Source organism: Stomoxys calcitrans, chromosome 3, assembly GCF_963082655.1.
Source record: "Stomoxys calcitrans chromosome 3, idStoCalc2.1, whole genome shotgun sequence".
NCBI lineage: Eukaryota > Metazoa > Arthropoda > Insecta > Diptera > Muscidae > Stomoxys > Stomoxys calcitrans.
This window is the reverse complement of record NC_081554.1, coordinates 154,710,982-154,729,173: the sequence shown is the minus strand read 5'-3', so window position 1 is coordinate 154,729,173 and position 18,192 is coordinate 154,710,982. Positions and strand designations below refer to the sequence as shown.

The following is an 18,192-nucleotide window of genomic DNA, read 5'->3' as shown; positions in this document are numbered from 1 at the left end:
GTTTTATTTTATTATTGGTGAGTTTCATAGAAATCGGTTCAGTTTTAGATATAGCTGTCATATATGTACATCGCTCGATTTTCACTTCTATAGTCACAGCATGCGCATTTATTGACCAATCTTGCCAAAATTGTCTAGACAACTACCACAATATCTAAGAAGTTTGGTCGAAATCGATTCAGAATTAGATATAGCTTCCATATATAAAGGGTGATTTTTTTGAGGTTAGGATTTTCATGCATTAGTATTTGACAGATCACGTGGGATTTCAGACATGGTGTCAAAGAGAAAGATGCTCAGTATGCTTTGACATTTCATCATGAATAGACTTACTAACGAGCAACGCTTGCAAATCATTGAATTTTATTACCAAAATCAGTGTTCGGTTCGAAATGTGTTAAAATTTTGACAAATTTTGTTCAGCGATGAGGCTCATTTCTGGTTGAATGGCTACGTAAATAAGCAAAATTGCCGCATTTGGAGTGAAGAGCAACCAGAAGCCGTTCAAGAACTGCCCATGCATCCCGAAAAATGCACTGTTTGGTGTGGTTTGTACGCTGGTGGAATCATTGGACCGTATTTTTTCAAAGATGCTGTTGGACGCAACGTTACGGTGAATGAACACATTTCGAACCGAACACTGATTTTGGTAATAAAATTCAATGATTTGCAAGCGTTGCTCGTTAGTAAGTCTATTCATGATGAAATGTCAAAGCATACTGAGCATCTTTCTCTTTGACACCATGTCTGAAATCCCACGTGATCTGTCAAATACTAATGCATGAAAATCCTAACCTCAAAAAAATCACCCTTTATATTTGTCAGATTTCGGGTAATTTCCAATAATGTTGTCATATGTCAACAGTAGTCAATACAGTTTGAACATATTTGCTCGAAATGTGATACGGGTTGTTTAATAACGCATCTGAAAACATCCGCCGGAGTCCATCAAAATTGGTTTAGATTAAGATATAGCTCCCACTTTGAACTTATAGGGTAGGTTAAGGATATTATAAAGTCGATACCGCCCGACTTTTGTCTTTCCTTACTGGTTGGTCATAAGTTACACTTATTTCGAAACACTCATTTGGTCAGTCAATTTCGGTTGTTATTGTATATCTAAATGCCATAAGTCCCCAAACAATTCCATTTGTAACACATAAAGCACGACTCTCTTGCATTCAGCAAAAAATGTCGAAATTTGTCTCACTATTATTTCAAGATGCCCATCATTTTGTGCAAAATTAATATTTCGTACTTCTTACTTACTTACTTTAATTGGCTATGACAGAACATTTGTTTCACTAGCAGAACGTGGAATAGCGTTCAAAGCGCCTCGATCTTCTGCGATCATTCTAAAATATCTGACATCAAGTTTCAGGGTGTCTCCCACCACTTGATCTTTCCATCGTGCTTTTGGTCTCCCCGGATTGTGTGTACTGGAGCTTCTTCATCCATTCTGACAACATGACCTAGCCAACGCAGCCGTTGTATTTCGATGCATGTACCTATGCTATAGTCGTCATACAGCTCACATAGCTCGTGGTTCATATGTCGCCTCTATTCTCCATTAACGCAAACTGATCCATATATTTTACGAAGAATCTTTCTCTCAAATACTCCAAACACTGCCTCATCTGCTTTTCCAAGTACCCATGTGTCTTGTATAGTGTAATCTTCGTCTGTCGATAGATGGCCTTGTTACTAAACTGCTTACTTTGTCCAAAGTTACATCTGTTTGCCAGTATTATTCTTCGCTTTATCTCACAACTGGTGTCATTCGTTTAGGTTACGGTGGTGCCGAGGTAGATAAAGTTACTGACTAGCTTGGAATTGTAGTCAGCAAAGAGATGGTAGGCGTTGATTTGATTGAATAGAATAGGAATAGTAGTAAAAAAATTCGCACTTCTTAGCACTGTGAAAACTTTTGCCAGAGCGAACAAATTTTTGCTTTCGATCTAAAAGTGTACACCATAAACTTACTCGCACACAGGTGAAGAAATTGAAACAATTTGTTTATATATTTTTTATTCATATTTACTTTTTATTTTTCATATTAATTTTTCTCTCCTTTTCCATTTCGTTCATAATAATTGTTTCAACATAAACATTGTTTATCATTACAGTTTAGTATTACTATTACATGTATGTATGTATATGCATATCATTTGATACTTGGGTTTGTTACTTTTTCCACCTAAATTACTTAGCCATACTAGTGTAATTATTATTTATATTTACTAATACAATATTAATCAAAATAATTTATTATAAATTTGTAAATTTAATTATTATAATTAATTGTTACAAAAAAAATTTTTTGCAGGGTTTTAATTGTAGATTGAAATTTACAAAGAAATCAAAATGTAAGAAAAATGCAATAAAAAATTATAATAAATTTCTTTTTAAATAAATTCTTGTATAAGCTGATAAGTTTGGATTTGGTAATTAAAGCTAATTATAGATAAATATTTATAAATATGTATTAATTTATGGTATTTTAATAGTATTATGCAGATTTTTATTTAAATATTTTCTTTATATATTTAGAGCTAGTTATTATATGTTATACTTATAATATTACTTACTGTATTTATATATGTATGTTCGGGTCTTATTAATGTGTCTATTTGTTTTAACATTTAAAAAGCTACAATTGTTTTTCTGTTTTAATATATTTTTCTTGTCTTATAAATGTTGTAATGCCTAAATGTAATATGTATGATTATTTATAACACTATGATATATGCATGTAGTTTGTGTTATGCTTTATAAGTTTTAGTTTTAAATTCTATTTATTTAATTATTGGTTTTGAGTTGCTTATTTTTTTTATTTAATTTCATATATTGGGAATAATGAATTGCTTCCTAAAGACTTTTGTTATTTTTATAATAATATTCTGTATATTTCTAAGTTTATGTATGTATATTTTGTTCTTTATATTTCTTTTTTTGTTGTTTACTAAAATTAGCTTAACTTTTGTTTAAAATATATATTTTCATCTATACCTTTTTCCTTCACTTGAAATTTTGTTTTATCCTTTCTTTGATTGTTTAACATCTTTAATTATATGATTCTAATTCTTTTTTTTTTTTTTTGCTTGCCTCTAAACTATTCTAAACATTTGCCAACAACATTGTTTTTTAATTTATTCATCATGGTTTTGTATATTCATTTATTTAGTTGTTTTTTTTTTATTTTGTTTTTTTTTTTAACGAACCCTATGGGCTTTTACATATATACATTTTCTAACATGGCTATGATGATTGAGATCTTAGCCCAAAATGGAATTGTATTCAATGTTGAATTTTAAAAACTGTACCTTTTCTGTGTGCACTCTTAATGAAGTTAACAAATTAAAGGAAGTTTTAGCGATGAAGAAATATTAGGGCATGATATTACAACATGTCAATTCATATATAAGTTGTAATAAAGTTACAATTTAAGACGTTTCCAATTCAAATTCAAGTTTTTCTTCTCCTTTTTTACACAAAAGAAGTTCAATAAGTCCTTCTAAGCCTGTATAGAAGGTGGGTTTGGTTTAATGGGTAGCCCAATATAAGGGTAAATTCATTTGCAGCCTAGATTTTGCCTATTCTGTACCCTAGCAAGAGGAAGGAAGAGAAACAAGTGAAAAGGCGTTAAGTTCCGCCGGGCCGAACTTTGGATACCCACCACCTCGGGTATATATGTAAACCACCTTTCGTCATAATCCGGTAAAAAATGGATTATTTATGCCCCCATAGCAGCTATATCGAAATATGGTCCGATTTAAACCAAATTCGACACGGAAATTGCGCTAAAAGTACAAGTCATTGTTCAATTTTGAATAACAAAATGTTGGTCTTTTTGATAGTCATATACATATACAGACCGATCGGAACCATATGCAACACTGATGTAGAAATGCCTGACAAAAGTGACTCTCCCAAATTTTGGCAAAATCGGGCAATAAATGCGCCGTTTATGGGTCCAAAACCTTAAATCGGGAGATCAGTGTATATGGCAGCTATATCCAAATCTGGACCGATCTGGGTCAAATTGCAGTCAAAATCGGACAAAAAATGCGCCTTTTATGGGTCCAAAACCTTAAATCGGGAGATCTGGCCTAACACAACACACTGTTCCAAATTTCAGCAAAATCTAATAATAAAAGTGGCTTTTATGGGCCTAAGACCCTAAATCGGGAGATCGGTCTATATGGCAGCTATATCCAAATCTGGACCGATATGGGTCAAATTGCAGAAAGATGTCGACTGGCTCAACACAACCTACTGTCCCAAATTTCAGCAAAATCGGATAATAAATGTGGCTTTTATGGGCCTAAGACCCTAAATGGGTGGATCGGTCTATATAGTGGCTATATCAATATATAGTCCGATATAGCCCATCCTCGAATATAACCTGTTGATGGACAAGGCTAGATTTTTACGGTGATCAAGAATATATTTACTTTATAGGGTCAGAAATGGATATTTCGATGTGTTGCAAACGGAATGGCGAAATTAATATTCCCATATTAATTTCTCTTTATCACATTCAGAGATAAGAAAGAAAGAATAGAAGAGTATAAGGAGCAAAATAAAAAGAATAACAAGTAAAAGCGTGCTAAGTTCGGCCAGGCCGAATCTTATATACCCTACACCATGGATCGCATTTGTTTAGTTCTATTCCCGGCATCTCTTTTTCGGTAAACATATGATTAAAAAAAAATGCTATTGGAGCTCTATCAACTTATGGTCCGATGGTCCGGACCGTTGTGTAAAATTTCAGCCAAATCGAATAAAAATTGCGCCCTTTAGGGGCTCAAGACGTAAACTAGGGAGATCGGTTTATATGGGAGCTGTATCAGGCTATAGACCGATTCAGACCATAATTGACACGTATGTTGCAGGTCATGAGAGACGTCGCTGTACAAAATTTCAGCCAAATCGGATAATAATTGTGACCTCTAGAGGCTCAAGAAGTCAAGATCCCAGATCGGTTTATATGGCAGCTATATCAGGTTATGGAACAATTAAAACCATATTCAGTACAAGTATTGAAAGTCATAAAAAACACCATTTGTTAAATTTCAGCCAAATCGAATGAGAATTGTGCCCTCTAGATTGTCTGACTTAGCGAATGGGAACGTTTCCCAGTGGGAAATCAAAAAAGGCCTGTTTAAGTCGGGGCAGATAAGAGAGCTTCAAGGCCTTCTAATAGAAGGACCATATGCCTCTTAAAATGAAGCTTCCAAGGGGACTACCCTTCAAATCTAAAAGTTTGACAAGGGATGCATCTACGGTCTTTATGTTTCCGTTCCGAAATACCCCATAAAATTTTAAAGACATATGTGAGTGTTTATTGAACTTCTGATGTTTTTCAACAGTAATAATGTCCTTTTCAAGACCATATATTTACCGAGAAAGGCAAGTTCTAACCTGCCTATGCCACGTAATGTTAAAAAGATATAAACATGGAATTCAGAGACTTAGCCTCGCGGATGCAAAATAGGAAATGATATCAGGCCTCGAAGTCGCCGCCTTTTCCCGCTGGATTTCAAGTTGTTGGGCTTTTTAAAGCGATCTGAATGGTTCAACGGTAGGAACTAGAAGGCATATTTCTTTCGTCTGTTCCGGTGGTATCACAATGGACGAAAACGTCTAAGTGAGTCTGATGGTAGACTCCCAATTAAACCTAATTTAAAGTAACAAATGCGGTTTCTATGGTCTTTGGACCTTAAATCGGGAAATCGGTATATATGGGGGCGATATCTAGATATTGTTCGATTTGGACCATATTCGAACCTTGTACAACCGAGCAGATTAAGAAAATGGAGAAAGTTGGAAACCACAACTTTGAGATAGTCAGTAACTTATCTACCTCGGCACCGTCGTAACCGAAACGAATGGCACCAGTTTTGAGATAAAGCGAGGAATTTTACTGGCAAATAGATGCTACTTTGGACTAAGTAAGCAGTTTAGAAACAAGGCCACCTCTCGACAGGCAAAGGTTACACTATACAAGACACTGATGCTACCCGTGTTGTTATACGGTTCTGAGGCATGGGTACTTGTGAAAGCAGATGAGGCAGTGCTTGGAGTATTTGAGAGAAAGATTCTTCGTAAAATACATGGACCAGTTTGCGTTAACGGAGTTTATAGGCGACGTATGGACCACGAGCTGTATGAGCTGTTTGACGACGATAGAATAGCTACACGCATCAAAATACAACGGCTGCGTTGGCTAGGTCATGTTGTGAGAATGGATGAAGAAGCTCCAGCAAAGAAGTCTTTTGAAGGCAAACACGGTGATACACTCAAACCGGGAAGTGGTGGGAGACATCTAGAAACTTGGTGTCAGAGATTTTAGAATGAGCGCAGAAGATCGAGGCGCTTGGAACGCTATTCTACGTTCGGCTAGTGGGAGAAATGTTCTGTCATAGTTAGTTAAAAGTAAAAAGGACCATATTCGAACTTAACCTGCCAATGTTAAGAAAAATTAACTATGAGAAGTTTCAGCTCAATATTTCCATTTTTAAAGACTTTAGCGTGATAACCACAGACAAACGAACAGAAGAAGAGACTGCCGGACAGATCTGGCTAGAACGTCTAAGAATTTAACGACGTTCAAGAATTTATATATACTTTGTAGAATGGGAAATGGATATTTCGATGTGTTGCAAAATGAATGTGCCCCCATCCTTCGGTGGTGGGCACAATACGGGTACGAGACAAACTGATACCATATATCGTCACCTAAAATGCCCAAAGATGTAACCCTCAAAATATTAAAAATTGTTTTTGATGGAATCTGGTACACCAGCCGAAAATACATGATGCTTCACAATTAAAGGCTCCTCTTTCAAAATCAACGACTGTATTGATGAGAAGAAATCGGAATATTAACTTAAACAGTGTTAATTTTATCTTGTTTTTTGCTTCTTCTGTAAAATTATGATAATGAGGTTACGTCTTTGGCCAATTTAGGTGAAGATATGTATATTAGTCGATTACAAGTTGAATTTTAGAGCCTCGTGGGTGTATGGGGATATGGCAACTTGGAATTTGATGTCGCATTCAAAATGTTAAAAAAAATCAAGGCGCTATTTGTAACAGAAAATTAAACAAAATCCACTCCATGGTTCCAAACAAAACATCTTTCTCATAAAATGTAAAAAAACAAACAATATTTTTTAAAATTAAAATGGCTGGACTATTTATTTATTACACAAATAAAATCTCATTGTTGAACAAAAATTATTAAAAGACAACAAATATAAACTTAAAATATAAAAATATACAGATTTAGGAAGATTTTAAAAATCAAATTTGGTTAGCATATACAAAAGAATGAAAATTAGTATTTATTTGTTTTATAAAAAAATTAGAATTAAATTAATTAAATTAATATCAATTCAAAGGCACTAAAATCTACATTTAACTTAAAAAAATAATCGTAAACAATTAATACTTTTTGATTTTGATAAAATTGGAATTTTGACTGGAACATATTAACACAAATTGTTTCTGGCTAAGGATTGTATATACAAACAAAAATATACAAAAAAATGTCTTAAAGAACTTCATAGCATTAAGTTAAGGTCTTGCTTTTCTTGTCTTAAATTTAAGCAGAGATTCAAAGTTGGAGAGAACCCTAAATTTTGTGTTTTTAAAAGAAAACATATATATGAATTTAACATGTCTTTTTCATTTAACATTTTAAAATAAAGAACAAAAAATATTTATTTAGCTTTACTTGGCTGCAATGGCCTTTTATACTTGCCATTAACTGTTTTTCTTATAATTATAATTTATAAAATTATGTTCGTTGGAGATAATAATAATAAGGAATATCGGGGACTAGGGTTTAATTAGTTTGCTGTATTAAGTTTGCATGTGTTTTTAGGAGTGTGGCTAAGGGACAAGATATAACAACTTAATTATATATTTATATATATATTTTTTAGTAATTGATTTTTTGCTGTGATTTTATTTTGCTTTACATTGTTTTGTAAGAATTCTTTTATAATTTTTTTTTTTTTGTTTGTTTAATTGTAATTTAATGCATAAACAGTCTTCTTTAGTTCACATAACTTAAAAGACAAGGACTAAAATCTAAAATTAATATACATTTATGTTTCATTCATTATTTTTTATATTTGTCTTTTCATTTTTTGACTTGTTTTATAAAAAAAATTACATATTTTTTTATATGAAAATGGGTGGTTGGGGGGACATTGTCAAAGCCTTATAAATTAATGATATAAAGCAGGCAGGTTAGAGCTTACAAAGATTACAATTTCATAACAAATTACAGCGATTTCGAAGAAAAAAAACTAGCTATGCAAAGTGTATGAAGCAGATTAGAGATGGGATTTGAGGCATACATATATATTTTCCACAAAAAAAAAAATTACAAAAAATATAAAACGTTTGGAACAACTATTATTCAAAAACATTTTATTTTAAAAATCCATTGGTGTGACACTTTCTGATCTTAAGAGATTTACGCTCATGTAACGCCCTTTTCTAAGTTTGACTACCGTTCAAGGTTTAAAAACTAAATTGACTCGTTTCTAATTAAATTGATAAGTTTGCAGCAAAAATATTTCGTTTGTGGCAAAAGAAATTTCGCTTATTTCATGGAACATTATTCCTATAGAACAAACTGGACCCAGACCATCTTTAAGACAAGGGTGACACTCCATGACCTAAAGAAATTTACACTTATGGTACATCCTTTTCTAAGTTTGACTACAGTAACAGTTACTAATGACATAATTTAGCTTATTTGCAACAACATTTTCTGGTTTGCGGTACAAATGTATAGTTCAAATATGTTCATAAAACAAAATGCAAAAAATGGATATGCTGAGCCCCAGACCTTAAATAGATTTGACATAAGTGTGGCGCCTCTTGACCTAAACAAAATTTTCGCCTACAGAAAAAGTTGTCTTTAGTTTACATTAAGAGATGTTTAATAAATAAAGTTACTCATTTGCACTAAAAATAATTTGTTTGAAGTAAAATTATTCATCGGTAGTAAAAATTATTTGTTTGGAGTAAAATTATTCATCAGTAGTAAAAATTATTCGTTTGCAGTTAATATTATTTAATTATGTCATGAAGAGTTTAACTGTATAGTAACTATATACAGCTAAAAGCATCATGAGCTGTACTGGAGCTCCTGGATCAAAAAGTTGGATTGGACAATTAAGTTGCTGATGAATAAGTCAGAAAGGGATCACTAATGAACCTCATCTCCACTCTAGGTTTATCCAGGCGAACTATGTGAAATCTTTAGCCGGATTAATATATTCGCAAAATGTGGACTAATGGCAGATACAAGGGCATTTAGTCCTGAAGAAAAAGCCGTTTCTAATGGTTCGATTATGGATTGCAACTCGACTACAGTTGAGTTGCCTGGAGACAAAACCACGAAGTAAACATTAATATAAAGTTGAAAATTTTTGTCAATTTCATTCAATATCAGCATTTTTAAAGTTCAGTTACTAAGAAATTTTTAAAAAAGTACGTAACTTCATGTAAATATGAAAATTTCTGTAACAAATTTGGCCGTTGGTAACGCAACAGAAGTTGGGTTGCCATCCATAATCGAACCATAAATTTAACCTTAACAAATTTAACAGGTCACTGTTATGCTGTTTCACTTACATCGCACTGAGTAGGGGGTTCTATAACTATCTGAGTGATCTAAAGAGGATATTAAATCGGAAGAAAATTTCGTAAATCAATGAATTGTCAAGGTAGAGGGAAAAATACTAGGTAGAACATCAAAACCATCAATGTAGTCATGCCTAACTAATACTGTCAAGATTGGTGATGTCTTTAGGCATGTAAAACTTCTCTACAAAGATGTGACACGCCATTCAAACTCGAACAAAATGAAAAGGAGGTCTCATATCATTGAGCTTAAACTTGATCCGACACCATTTTTTGTTACAAAAGATGTCTATCTGCCTTTATTAATAAGGATATTCTTGAAAAATAGTTTGTTAGTAATTTTTGCCTGTCTTACACTTGTTATTCTTGACTTCGTTAATAGCCTGAAATGACTGGTTTATGGAAAGCCTGTTATGCAGCATTTTGTTAGGAACTAGTTCCTTAATCTTTTTAGTGAATTGTTATGACAGTCTTTTTCGGTGACACAGTTGAACCATTTTGGGTATGTTGGAAAATTCCAAGCTAGAGTAGATGTACTAGCTCAGGGTGAAAATACGAAGCAAAAGCCAAAATGCTTTGCAGTTCTTATACCCTTCATATATATAAAAATGGTTCTGCAATGTATTACACCAGACACTGAAATATTCTTAGTACACTCAGAGAATTTTTTTTGTAAAAACAGAAAAAAAGTTTTCTAAACCAACAGAAAATCTGCTGAAAATGAGACAGCAGTAATTTGTTGCTAAAGCAGCAAACATTTTTTGCATTTTTAGTTGAAAGTATAATAAAAAGGGTGATGATGATATCAGCAAACTTAATTCTCTGGGTATAGCGAAAATCTCAATAAGGTTTGTGAGTTCTCAGGTCAAACCTTTTTAAGGTCCTTTACTTTACCATACTACAATACACTGTTCGGTGTGCTTTGTTACACCCTAAGGTGAGTGTATGATAAGTACGCCGACCTCAAAATTAATTCAGATTTTATCGTAACCCCTATATAACGGTACCATACTGTGGTGCAGCCCACATGTTCGTTAATGCTTGATTTAAGTTATTTTGATATTTTTGCGGTTTTCAGTGGATGGAAAACGTTTTTGAAGAAACTTTTAAAAAATTATCCATATGGGTCTACATTTTGGCTTAGATGCTACATGAATGTAAGCTACAATGTTGTTTCTTCCCCGAAATCAAATTTCCTAAACTTTACCAATTGATTGACATTCTTGAAAAGATTTGTTTAATAGTAAGACACAAAATTAAGGTTTTTTAAGGTCTTTTATATACATACTAGTTTGCTCGGTGTGTTTTGTTAGTACGCTGCTCTCAGCATCTTTTCATTTGTGTTTTATTTAATTCTAATCGGCATACAAGTTCATTTAAGGGATTTTCGGTCTGTCCACATGCATGTATGGAATTTTTTTTGGGTCGGGCGGTCCTCGGATTATTGAGGCCAATTTTTTATATCAGATTCATAATCTACTTCCAAATACCTTTCATATGATACCCATATTGTCCCAATAGGTAAGCATATCCGTTTGGGTGGGGTACTCCCCCAAGTTGCTTTATCCATAAAATGAAACACAATCGTTGTTTCTTCCTTTAGCATAAGATTGAAGCTAGCGCTTAAATCGGTGAAGACATTGTCTTTCATTTGGGTTCCAATTGGTCCTAATTGGCAGACAAGTCTTTTTGAGTGGTTTTCGGTCTGTCTGAACGTCCGTTTGGAGTTTGGGTCGGCCTCCAGATATTTGAGTCCAAATTTAAGTGCCAGATTCGCACTCGACTTCCAAATAACTTGTTCCAAATGGTAAGCATGTCCGTTTGGGTGGGTTTCCAAGAGGTGCGTTTTATCAAGTTGCTTGAGCAAAAAAATATTTTTTTTAATAAAGTCGGGTCCTTTAGTTAGCATAAGATTATAAACAAATTTGGAGCTTTAATTGGTGCCAACATCTTCGAGATTTGGTAAGGCAAGGAGAATGATGGGGTTAAATTTGACTTTGTGAGAAAATTTCTGGAAAATCGGATTTGCCTTCAAAGATGAAGGTTCCGCAATTAATCCCAAGGCAGCCTGTTGTACGTACCGGATCGACCCGATGAAGTCCTTCATCGGCAAGTGCTGCCGCCTCAGTGTACAACACACTGCTACAACAACAACAACAAGGTTCCGTAATATTTAAATCAGACCATTAATTATACATCTAGGATCCTTGTTATTAAAAATGTTTCATATCAGTTCACTTCATTTCTACACAAGGGTACCGCTTGATTGTAGGTATTCTGACAAAAACATTGTCACTATAGGTGCACAATTTTTGTAACTCCCAATATTTTTTTCAAAAACGTCTAACCAAAATGGTTGTACATTGGTATTTCGGGTTCTGAATGGAAAAAAAAACCTCAAAATTAGTCCAGATTTTATCGTTACCCCCATATAACGGTACCATACTGTGGTGTAGCCCACATGTTCCTTAATGCTAGATTTCAGCTTGTATTGGTTGTTTCCCTGTTTTCAGTGGATGGAAATCGTTTTCGCAGAAATTTTTCAAAATTGTCGATAAAGGTCCACGTTTTGGTTTAGATGGTACATAAAGCTACCACAGTACGCTACAATGTTGTTCCTTCCCCAAATAAAATTTCCTAAATTTCAACGACATTTTAATAGTCATAAAAACATTTTTTTATTAAAAATGCATAAAATTAAGATTTTGTTATGCTACCATTTAAGAGAAATATCCTTAGTATTGGGTTAAAAATCTTTCACCAAAGGAAATATATAACTTAAAAAGTTGAAAAATTTCCAAATTTCCTAGTTTGCTTAATGATCTCGCTCGGGAATAAACTTCTTATACCGATGTATACACCACATTAGCTATTGAAAGACTAAATTGTTTAACTGCAAACGAATCCTTCTTACTTAATATGGAATTAAAAATCTTTTTTCAAAGGAAAAATTTACTTAAAAAGTAGAAAATTTTTAAAATTTCCTAGATTACGTACTGATCTTCCGAAGGAATAAACTTTTTATACTGATGTATACATCACGTTAGCTATTTAAAGGAGTAAATTGTTTAGCTGCAAACGAATCATTCTTACTTAACATTGAGTTAAAAATCTTTCACCAGAGGAAATATTTAGCATAAAAATTTGAAAAATTTCAACATTTCCCAGTTTGCTTAATGAGGAGACCAAGCGCGGGTATAAACTTCTTATACCGATGTATACATGACATTTGCTATTAAAGGAGAAAATTGTTTAGCTGCAAACGAAGCATTCTTACTCATATTCATCTTTTATTTTACTACAATAGAGTATACTTTTACCGTAGATTAATGTTCTAAAGGTTTCACAAAGCAAAAGTTTCATAAGCATATATTGCTCAGCTATGGAGAAGACTTAAGGAAAAAGACAAAAAGGAAATTATGAGTGGAAATGGCCATACTTCAATGTGCCTACAAATAGTAATGCCTTAAGTTAAAAGTTTAATTTAGGGTCGTTACAATAATATTGTAGGTAGCGATCAATTTCAGCCAAAAGTTTATTCATTATGCTCCTAAAAATATTCCAAAAATGTGATTGCTTTCCGTGTGGAAGCGTTCTTTTTGCAACAATGATGAAAGATGATGTGCAAAAATGAAGAATAAAGTTTTTTACTAAATGAGACGTACAGTCGGTTCAAATCTGGCAATTGAAATAACAAAAATATGGCAATTTGACAATTCTGTGTTTTATCATGCGTGTCTCCTTTTTTGCTCCCTCAATTCACCTTCTCATTTTTTAAAGTAACGAAATGATTTTTCTTAAGTCTTTAATAAACCCTATTATTAGTATAACAATGCGTTTATTATAATCGTAAAAGCATTAAGGCCCAACACAGCATAATTTTTATAATGTTCAGAACTAAATATATAAAAAAAAAAATTAAAAAATTCAAATTTGGGGAAATTCTTTAAAATGGCTTGCTTGTTGTCAATCAGCTTTAAAAACTTCAAACATTTGTTTGATTATATCTGAAAATAAAGAATCGTGGAAACATTTATTTGAACTCTTCTTGGTCTCCTCAAACAAGTCCATTTACTGCATTTTTAACTTTCCCATCATTCAACTAAAAAGAAAAATAGTTGTACATGTTGTGAAGTGAAACAAAACTTAAACTCTCATCTCAGTATAAAAGCTGGAGTTTTGTGTTTCTGAGTATTCAATTTGTTCTGTCGTATCCTCAATGTACGATTTAAAACTTCAATTCCTTTAAAACTTCGTTGGACCAAAACTTAAAATGTACGTTTTTACAAGCAACTGTTTTCATCAATTGGGTCGTAGTAAGGTGTAAAATAGTACTTCATGAATGTGTCATATTTAACTCTTATTAAATCTATTAAATCATTATAAATAATTATTTTAAAATGGTTAATACTATAATTTTAAGTTTTAAAATTATGAACTAAAAATTAAAAAAAATATTAAAAATGTTTGCATGCGCTTTTTTTCATCATCATAGGCCTTATAACCTAATTTTAAGGAAAATCATAAATGTTTATACCTAAAACCATTTTAGAATATCTTTTTTACTCAAATTTACGCCTAAGGATATGTTAATAGCATCACCTGAAATAATTATGGCAGTATATATTCTAAACTTAAATAGAAGCACAAAAAACAAATGACCTGGAAAAAAAATTGCTGAACTGCAAAAAAAAAAACTAAAAGTTCTTACAATGTAACTAAAAGTCTAAAAACCTTACAAATCCCTTTAATCTTTGTCCTATGCGATTTGTCTACCAAACACTTTCATACATCTTTGCATATCAATGTTTTTTTCACATCACTGCTGTTTTCTTCACAAACATGGTTCCTATAACACAAAATGCCAAAAATATTCTTTTCATGCAATATGCTTAAAATTTTGTTAAACATTTTTCTCAATTTCAGCTCCTATTTCCAGAGCTTTGTGGGGTTAAGGGAATTTAAATTAGCAGATTAGGCCTCTGCTAAAAAACAATCTGTTATACAGATAATGTTTTCTACTTCAACTAATTGGTATAATTATCAAATGACCCCAAATATTCCAAAGCAGCACGATAACAAAAATGATATTGATCCTGTAAATAAAGCACAAAAGCATTAGTAAACCCACTATTAAATGATTATTATAATATAAACTAACCTCAGTCTGCACCATAGCTGGACGCTGAGCCCTTAATATGCGCACAGTTTGGAATACATCCAGAACACCCTCATATTGCATGCGCTCCAATACAATACTCAAAGTAATGAAAACACCTGAACGTCCCACACCAGCACTACAATGCACAGTTATGGGTCCATCTTGGCCAAATTGTTCTTTGGTCTTGTGGACTTGGCCAATGAAATCGATAAAGCCCTCACCCGATTTGGGTACTCCCTGTTCGGGCCAATCGATGAATTGGAATTGTCGCACAGTGCGGGAAGATCCATCGCGGGCATCGGTTACCTAAAAAGAGAAAAAAGATTTTATAATTATAACAAATAACAAGTAAGAGCCATGGATCGCATTTGTCGAGTTTTATGCGCGGTATCTCTTTTAAAGCAAACAAAGAATAATGAATAAGAACTGTTATGGTATTGGAGCTATGTATATCAATGCTAAACATTGTAGAAGTCATTGTGTAACATTTCAGTCCATTCAGATAAGAATTGTGCTTTGTAGGGGCTCAAAAAGCAAAATCGAAGATCGGTTCATATGAGAGCTCTATCAAGCTATGATCGATTCAGACCATATTGGACACGTATGTTGAAGGTCATGGGAGAAGTCGTTGTATAAAGTTTCTGCCAAATCGGAAGAGAATTGCGCCCTCTAGAGGATTAAGAAGTCAAGATCCCAGATCGGTTTATATGGCTGCTATAACAGGTTACGAACCAATTTGCACCATACTTAGCACAGTTGTTGGAAGTGATACCAAAACACCAAGTGCAAAATTAAAGCTAAATCCGATAAGAATTGCGCACTCTAAAAGCTGAAGAAGTTAAGACCCATGATCGGTTTATATGACAGCTATATCGGGTTATGCACCGATTTTGACAATACTTAGTACAGTTGTTGGAAGTATATCAAAACATGGACCGATTTGGCCCATTTACAATCCCAACCGATCCCAATGTTTGGTATAAACTTTTCTGGTGTACAGTTCGTGGTTATACGACTCCGATATTTTTCATCAATGCAAACTGGTCCATAAATGCAAACGCAAAGTGGTGTTATGCGCAGCATAAATATCTTGTCTATCAGGTTCTTAGCAGGTCTAAAGAGAACAAAACACCGTGTGCCAACTACAGAGGAATAAATCTCTTCCCCATCACATACAAAATTCTCTTGGACGTACTGATGATATGTGATGGGGAGGGGATTTATTCCTCTGTAGTTGGCACATTGTGTTTTGTCTCCATTCTTGTGTGCGGGACATAGTATGCTGAGTTTCCAATTATCGGGTATGCGTTCTTCTAGCCTGATCGCGCAGACAAGCTGATCCATACGCCTTATCAGATGCATACCGTTTTCGATTTTAAATAGTTTAGCAGGCAACCCATCGGCGCCTGCTGCTTTGTTGTTCTTTAGTCGGGTAAATATTCTAAAAAATTCTTCCTCGCCATTATCGGATACTTGCAGCTGGAAAAAATGTTCTTTCCATATCCCAAGCACACTAGCTGTATTATTTACCAGATTTTCTTTTTTGACGTTGCAGGAGGATGTGCCTGCACCAAAGCATTCGGTTCGATGTTTGATTCTTGGTAAAGTTTCCTGACTTCATTCTGATTTCTTTACATCTCTATTCGTTCACTCTCAATCCACCATTGGACGGTATCGCGTGGAGGCTACATTTTTTGGGCATACAAATTTTCCTTCCCTATCTTTTTAGCGGTCGTATTATTTCTCTATGCGCTCGTAGAAAATATCTTTGGTCTGCTCATCTTTGTCTACGGTCGGGGCATGGGCATAAAAAACGCAGATGATGAAAAATTTGGCTTTCATGCGGATTGTTGCTAGCCTCTCATCCACTGGAGTAAAGTTGGAGACAAGGTGTTCTGGTTTACGACTAACCAGAAATCCACAGCCAAATTCATGCCTCGTGTCATGGCAACTATAGTATAGTTCGTCAGCATTTGGTGTTATTGCGACGCCTTTCCCGATTGATCGCACTTCCTGTAAGGTGGTAATTTTTTGGCTTGTGACTTTTTTATACATCCGCCAGTGCGTATAAGTGGAATGTTCATGGGCAAAATTTGCATTTGCCAGTGCAGATCCGCAGATCATGTTATACATAGAACCCATGTAAAAACTTCTACCTACAGTAGTGACGCCGTGACGTCGGGCGCATTAAGCTAATTGGAGTTGGTGGGTGATAGGAAAATTTCAATGTGGATGCTTATGAAATGAGCCCAAAGTCGTCGACAGTGGATGGAATAAAGATTTGGTAGATGCTAAACAGTACCGGATATAATACCCCAAATTGTTACTGTTTTGTCCTCCGCCACATCAGCACCAACACAATTACTTCATTCGCGTGCAATACCTTTGGCCTGCTTACCGCGAGTTACTAGCGCAAGTCTGGAATTTCCGTCAACTAGCATGAACAGGTAATCCGCTTATGCACTGATCTTAAAGGACTCAAGCAAACTCCTCAGCAGCGGATCCATCATTGGTTCTACAGGGTGGCTGATGAAAGCCGCTACCAAAAAAAAATGTAATAACTTTTTTTCTATTTAATAATAATAATTTAATAATTAATTTAATTAATTAATTAATTAATTTAATTAATAATAATTTAATAATTAATTTAATAATTTAATTTAACATGAATAAAAGAAAAATGTATTCCATACACCGAAAAAAAAATGTAGCAATATTCATCATTGTAGCAATATTCATCAGCCACCCTGTATGTATGATCAAATCCTTCTAAACGTATTTGCATTAACCACGCAAGTTCAAACGATCATCGCTCTGAATTGCTGGCAAGATTGCCTTTATTCCCGTGAGTTCGCCCTAGCCGCTTAGTCCAAATATACATGGCACGCATTTGAGGTCATCATGTGTTCCGTCGGTAGGCTTCAAATCGCAGTTAATGCAAAAAACTAGGTTCGAAGAATATGAGCTTAGGATCCTTAAGATTTGATGGACGAGTTATATCACGAGTTCCGCTACCCGCGGTGTGAAACTACAACTGAGATATTCGATGCTCTGATATAATGCGAGCAGTAACATTTCATCCATCATTACTGTAGATCTTGGAATAAGATCTCAGTTACACTTACAACTAAGAGTGTGGAAGTTTGCTGATAATAGGTTTGCTCTTTCATACCTAAAAGTGTTCTTGTTATTTTCCTTCCTCTTTTTAACTTACCTTAAATTCTCTTAATTTATACTGCGGCATATTGTATTCGGCAATTGGATCAACCACATAATATTGATAGCGCACCGAACGTTCATGAGGCCAATACTGATAGCACTTTTCCTGAAATTGAGAAATCCAAATATTATTCTCAACTTTT

The 18,192-nt window shown here is 33.9% G+C and overlaps 1 protein-coding gene across 5 annotated transcripts in view; it reads right to left on the bottom strand.

Annotated features, from left to right (window-relative positions):
* Nucleotides 1-13,025: 13,025 nt before the first annotated feature.
* LOC106084428 (tyrosine-protein phosphatase Lar) overlaps nucleotides 13,026-18,192 on the bottom strand; it is a 710,785-nt gene continuing 705,618 nt past the window's right edge. For all 5 annotated transcript variants that reach the window (XM_059365346.1, XM_059365348.1, XM_059365350.1 and 2 more), the window contains 3 exons: nucleotides 18,045-18,155; nucleotides 14,831-15,136; nucleotides 13,026-14,765 (listed from right to left, as the gene is read on the bottom strand). In XM_059365346.1, the coding sequence (XP_059221329.1) occupies nucleotides 14,697-14,765; nucleotides 14,831-15,136; nucleotides 18,045-18,155 (486 nt within the window). In that variant the 3' untranslated portion in view covers nucleotides 13,026-14,696. The remainder of the gene's footprint in view (nucleotides 14,766-14,830; nucleotides 15,137-18,044; nucleotides 18,156-18,192) is intronic.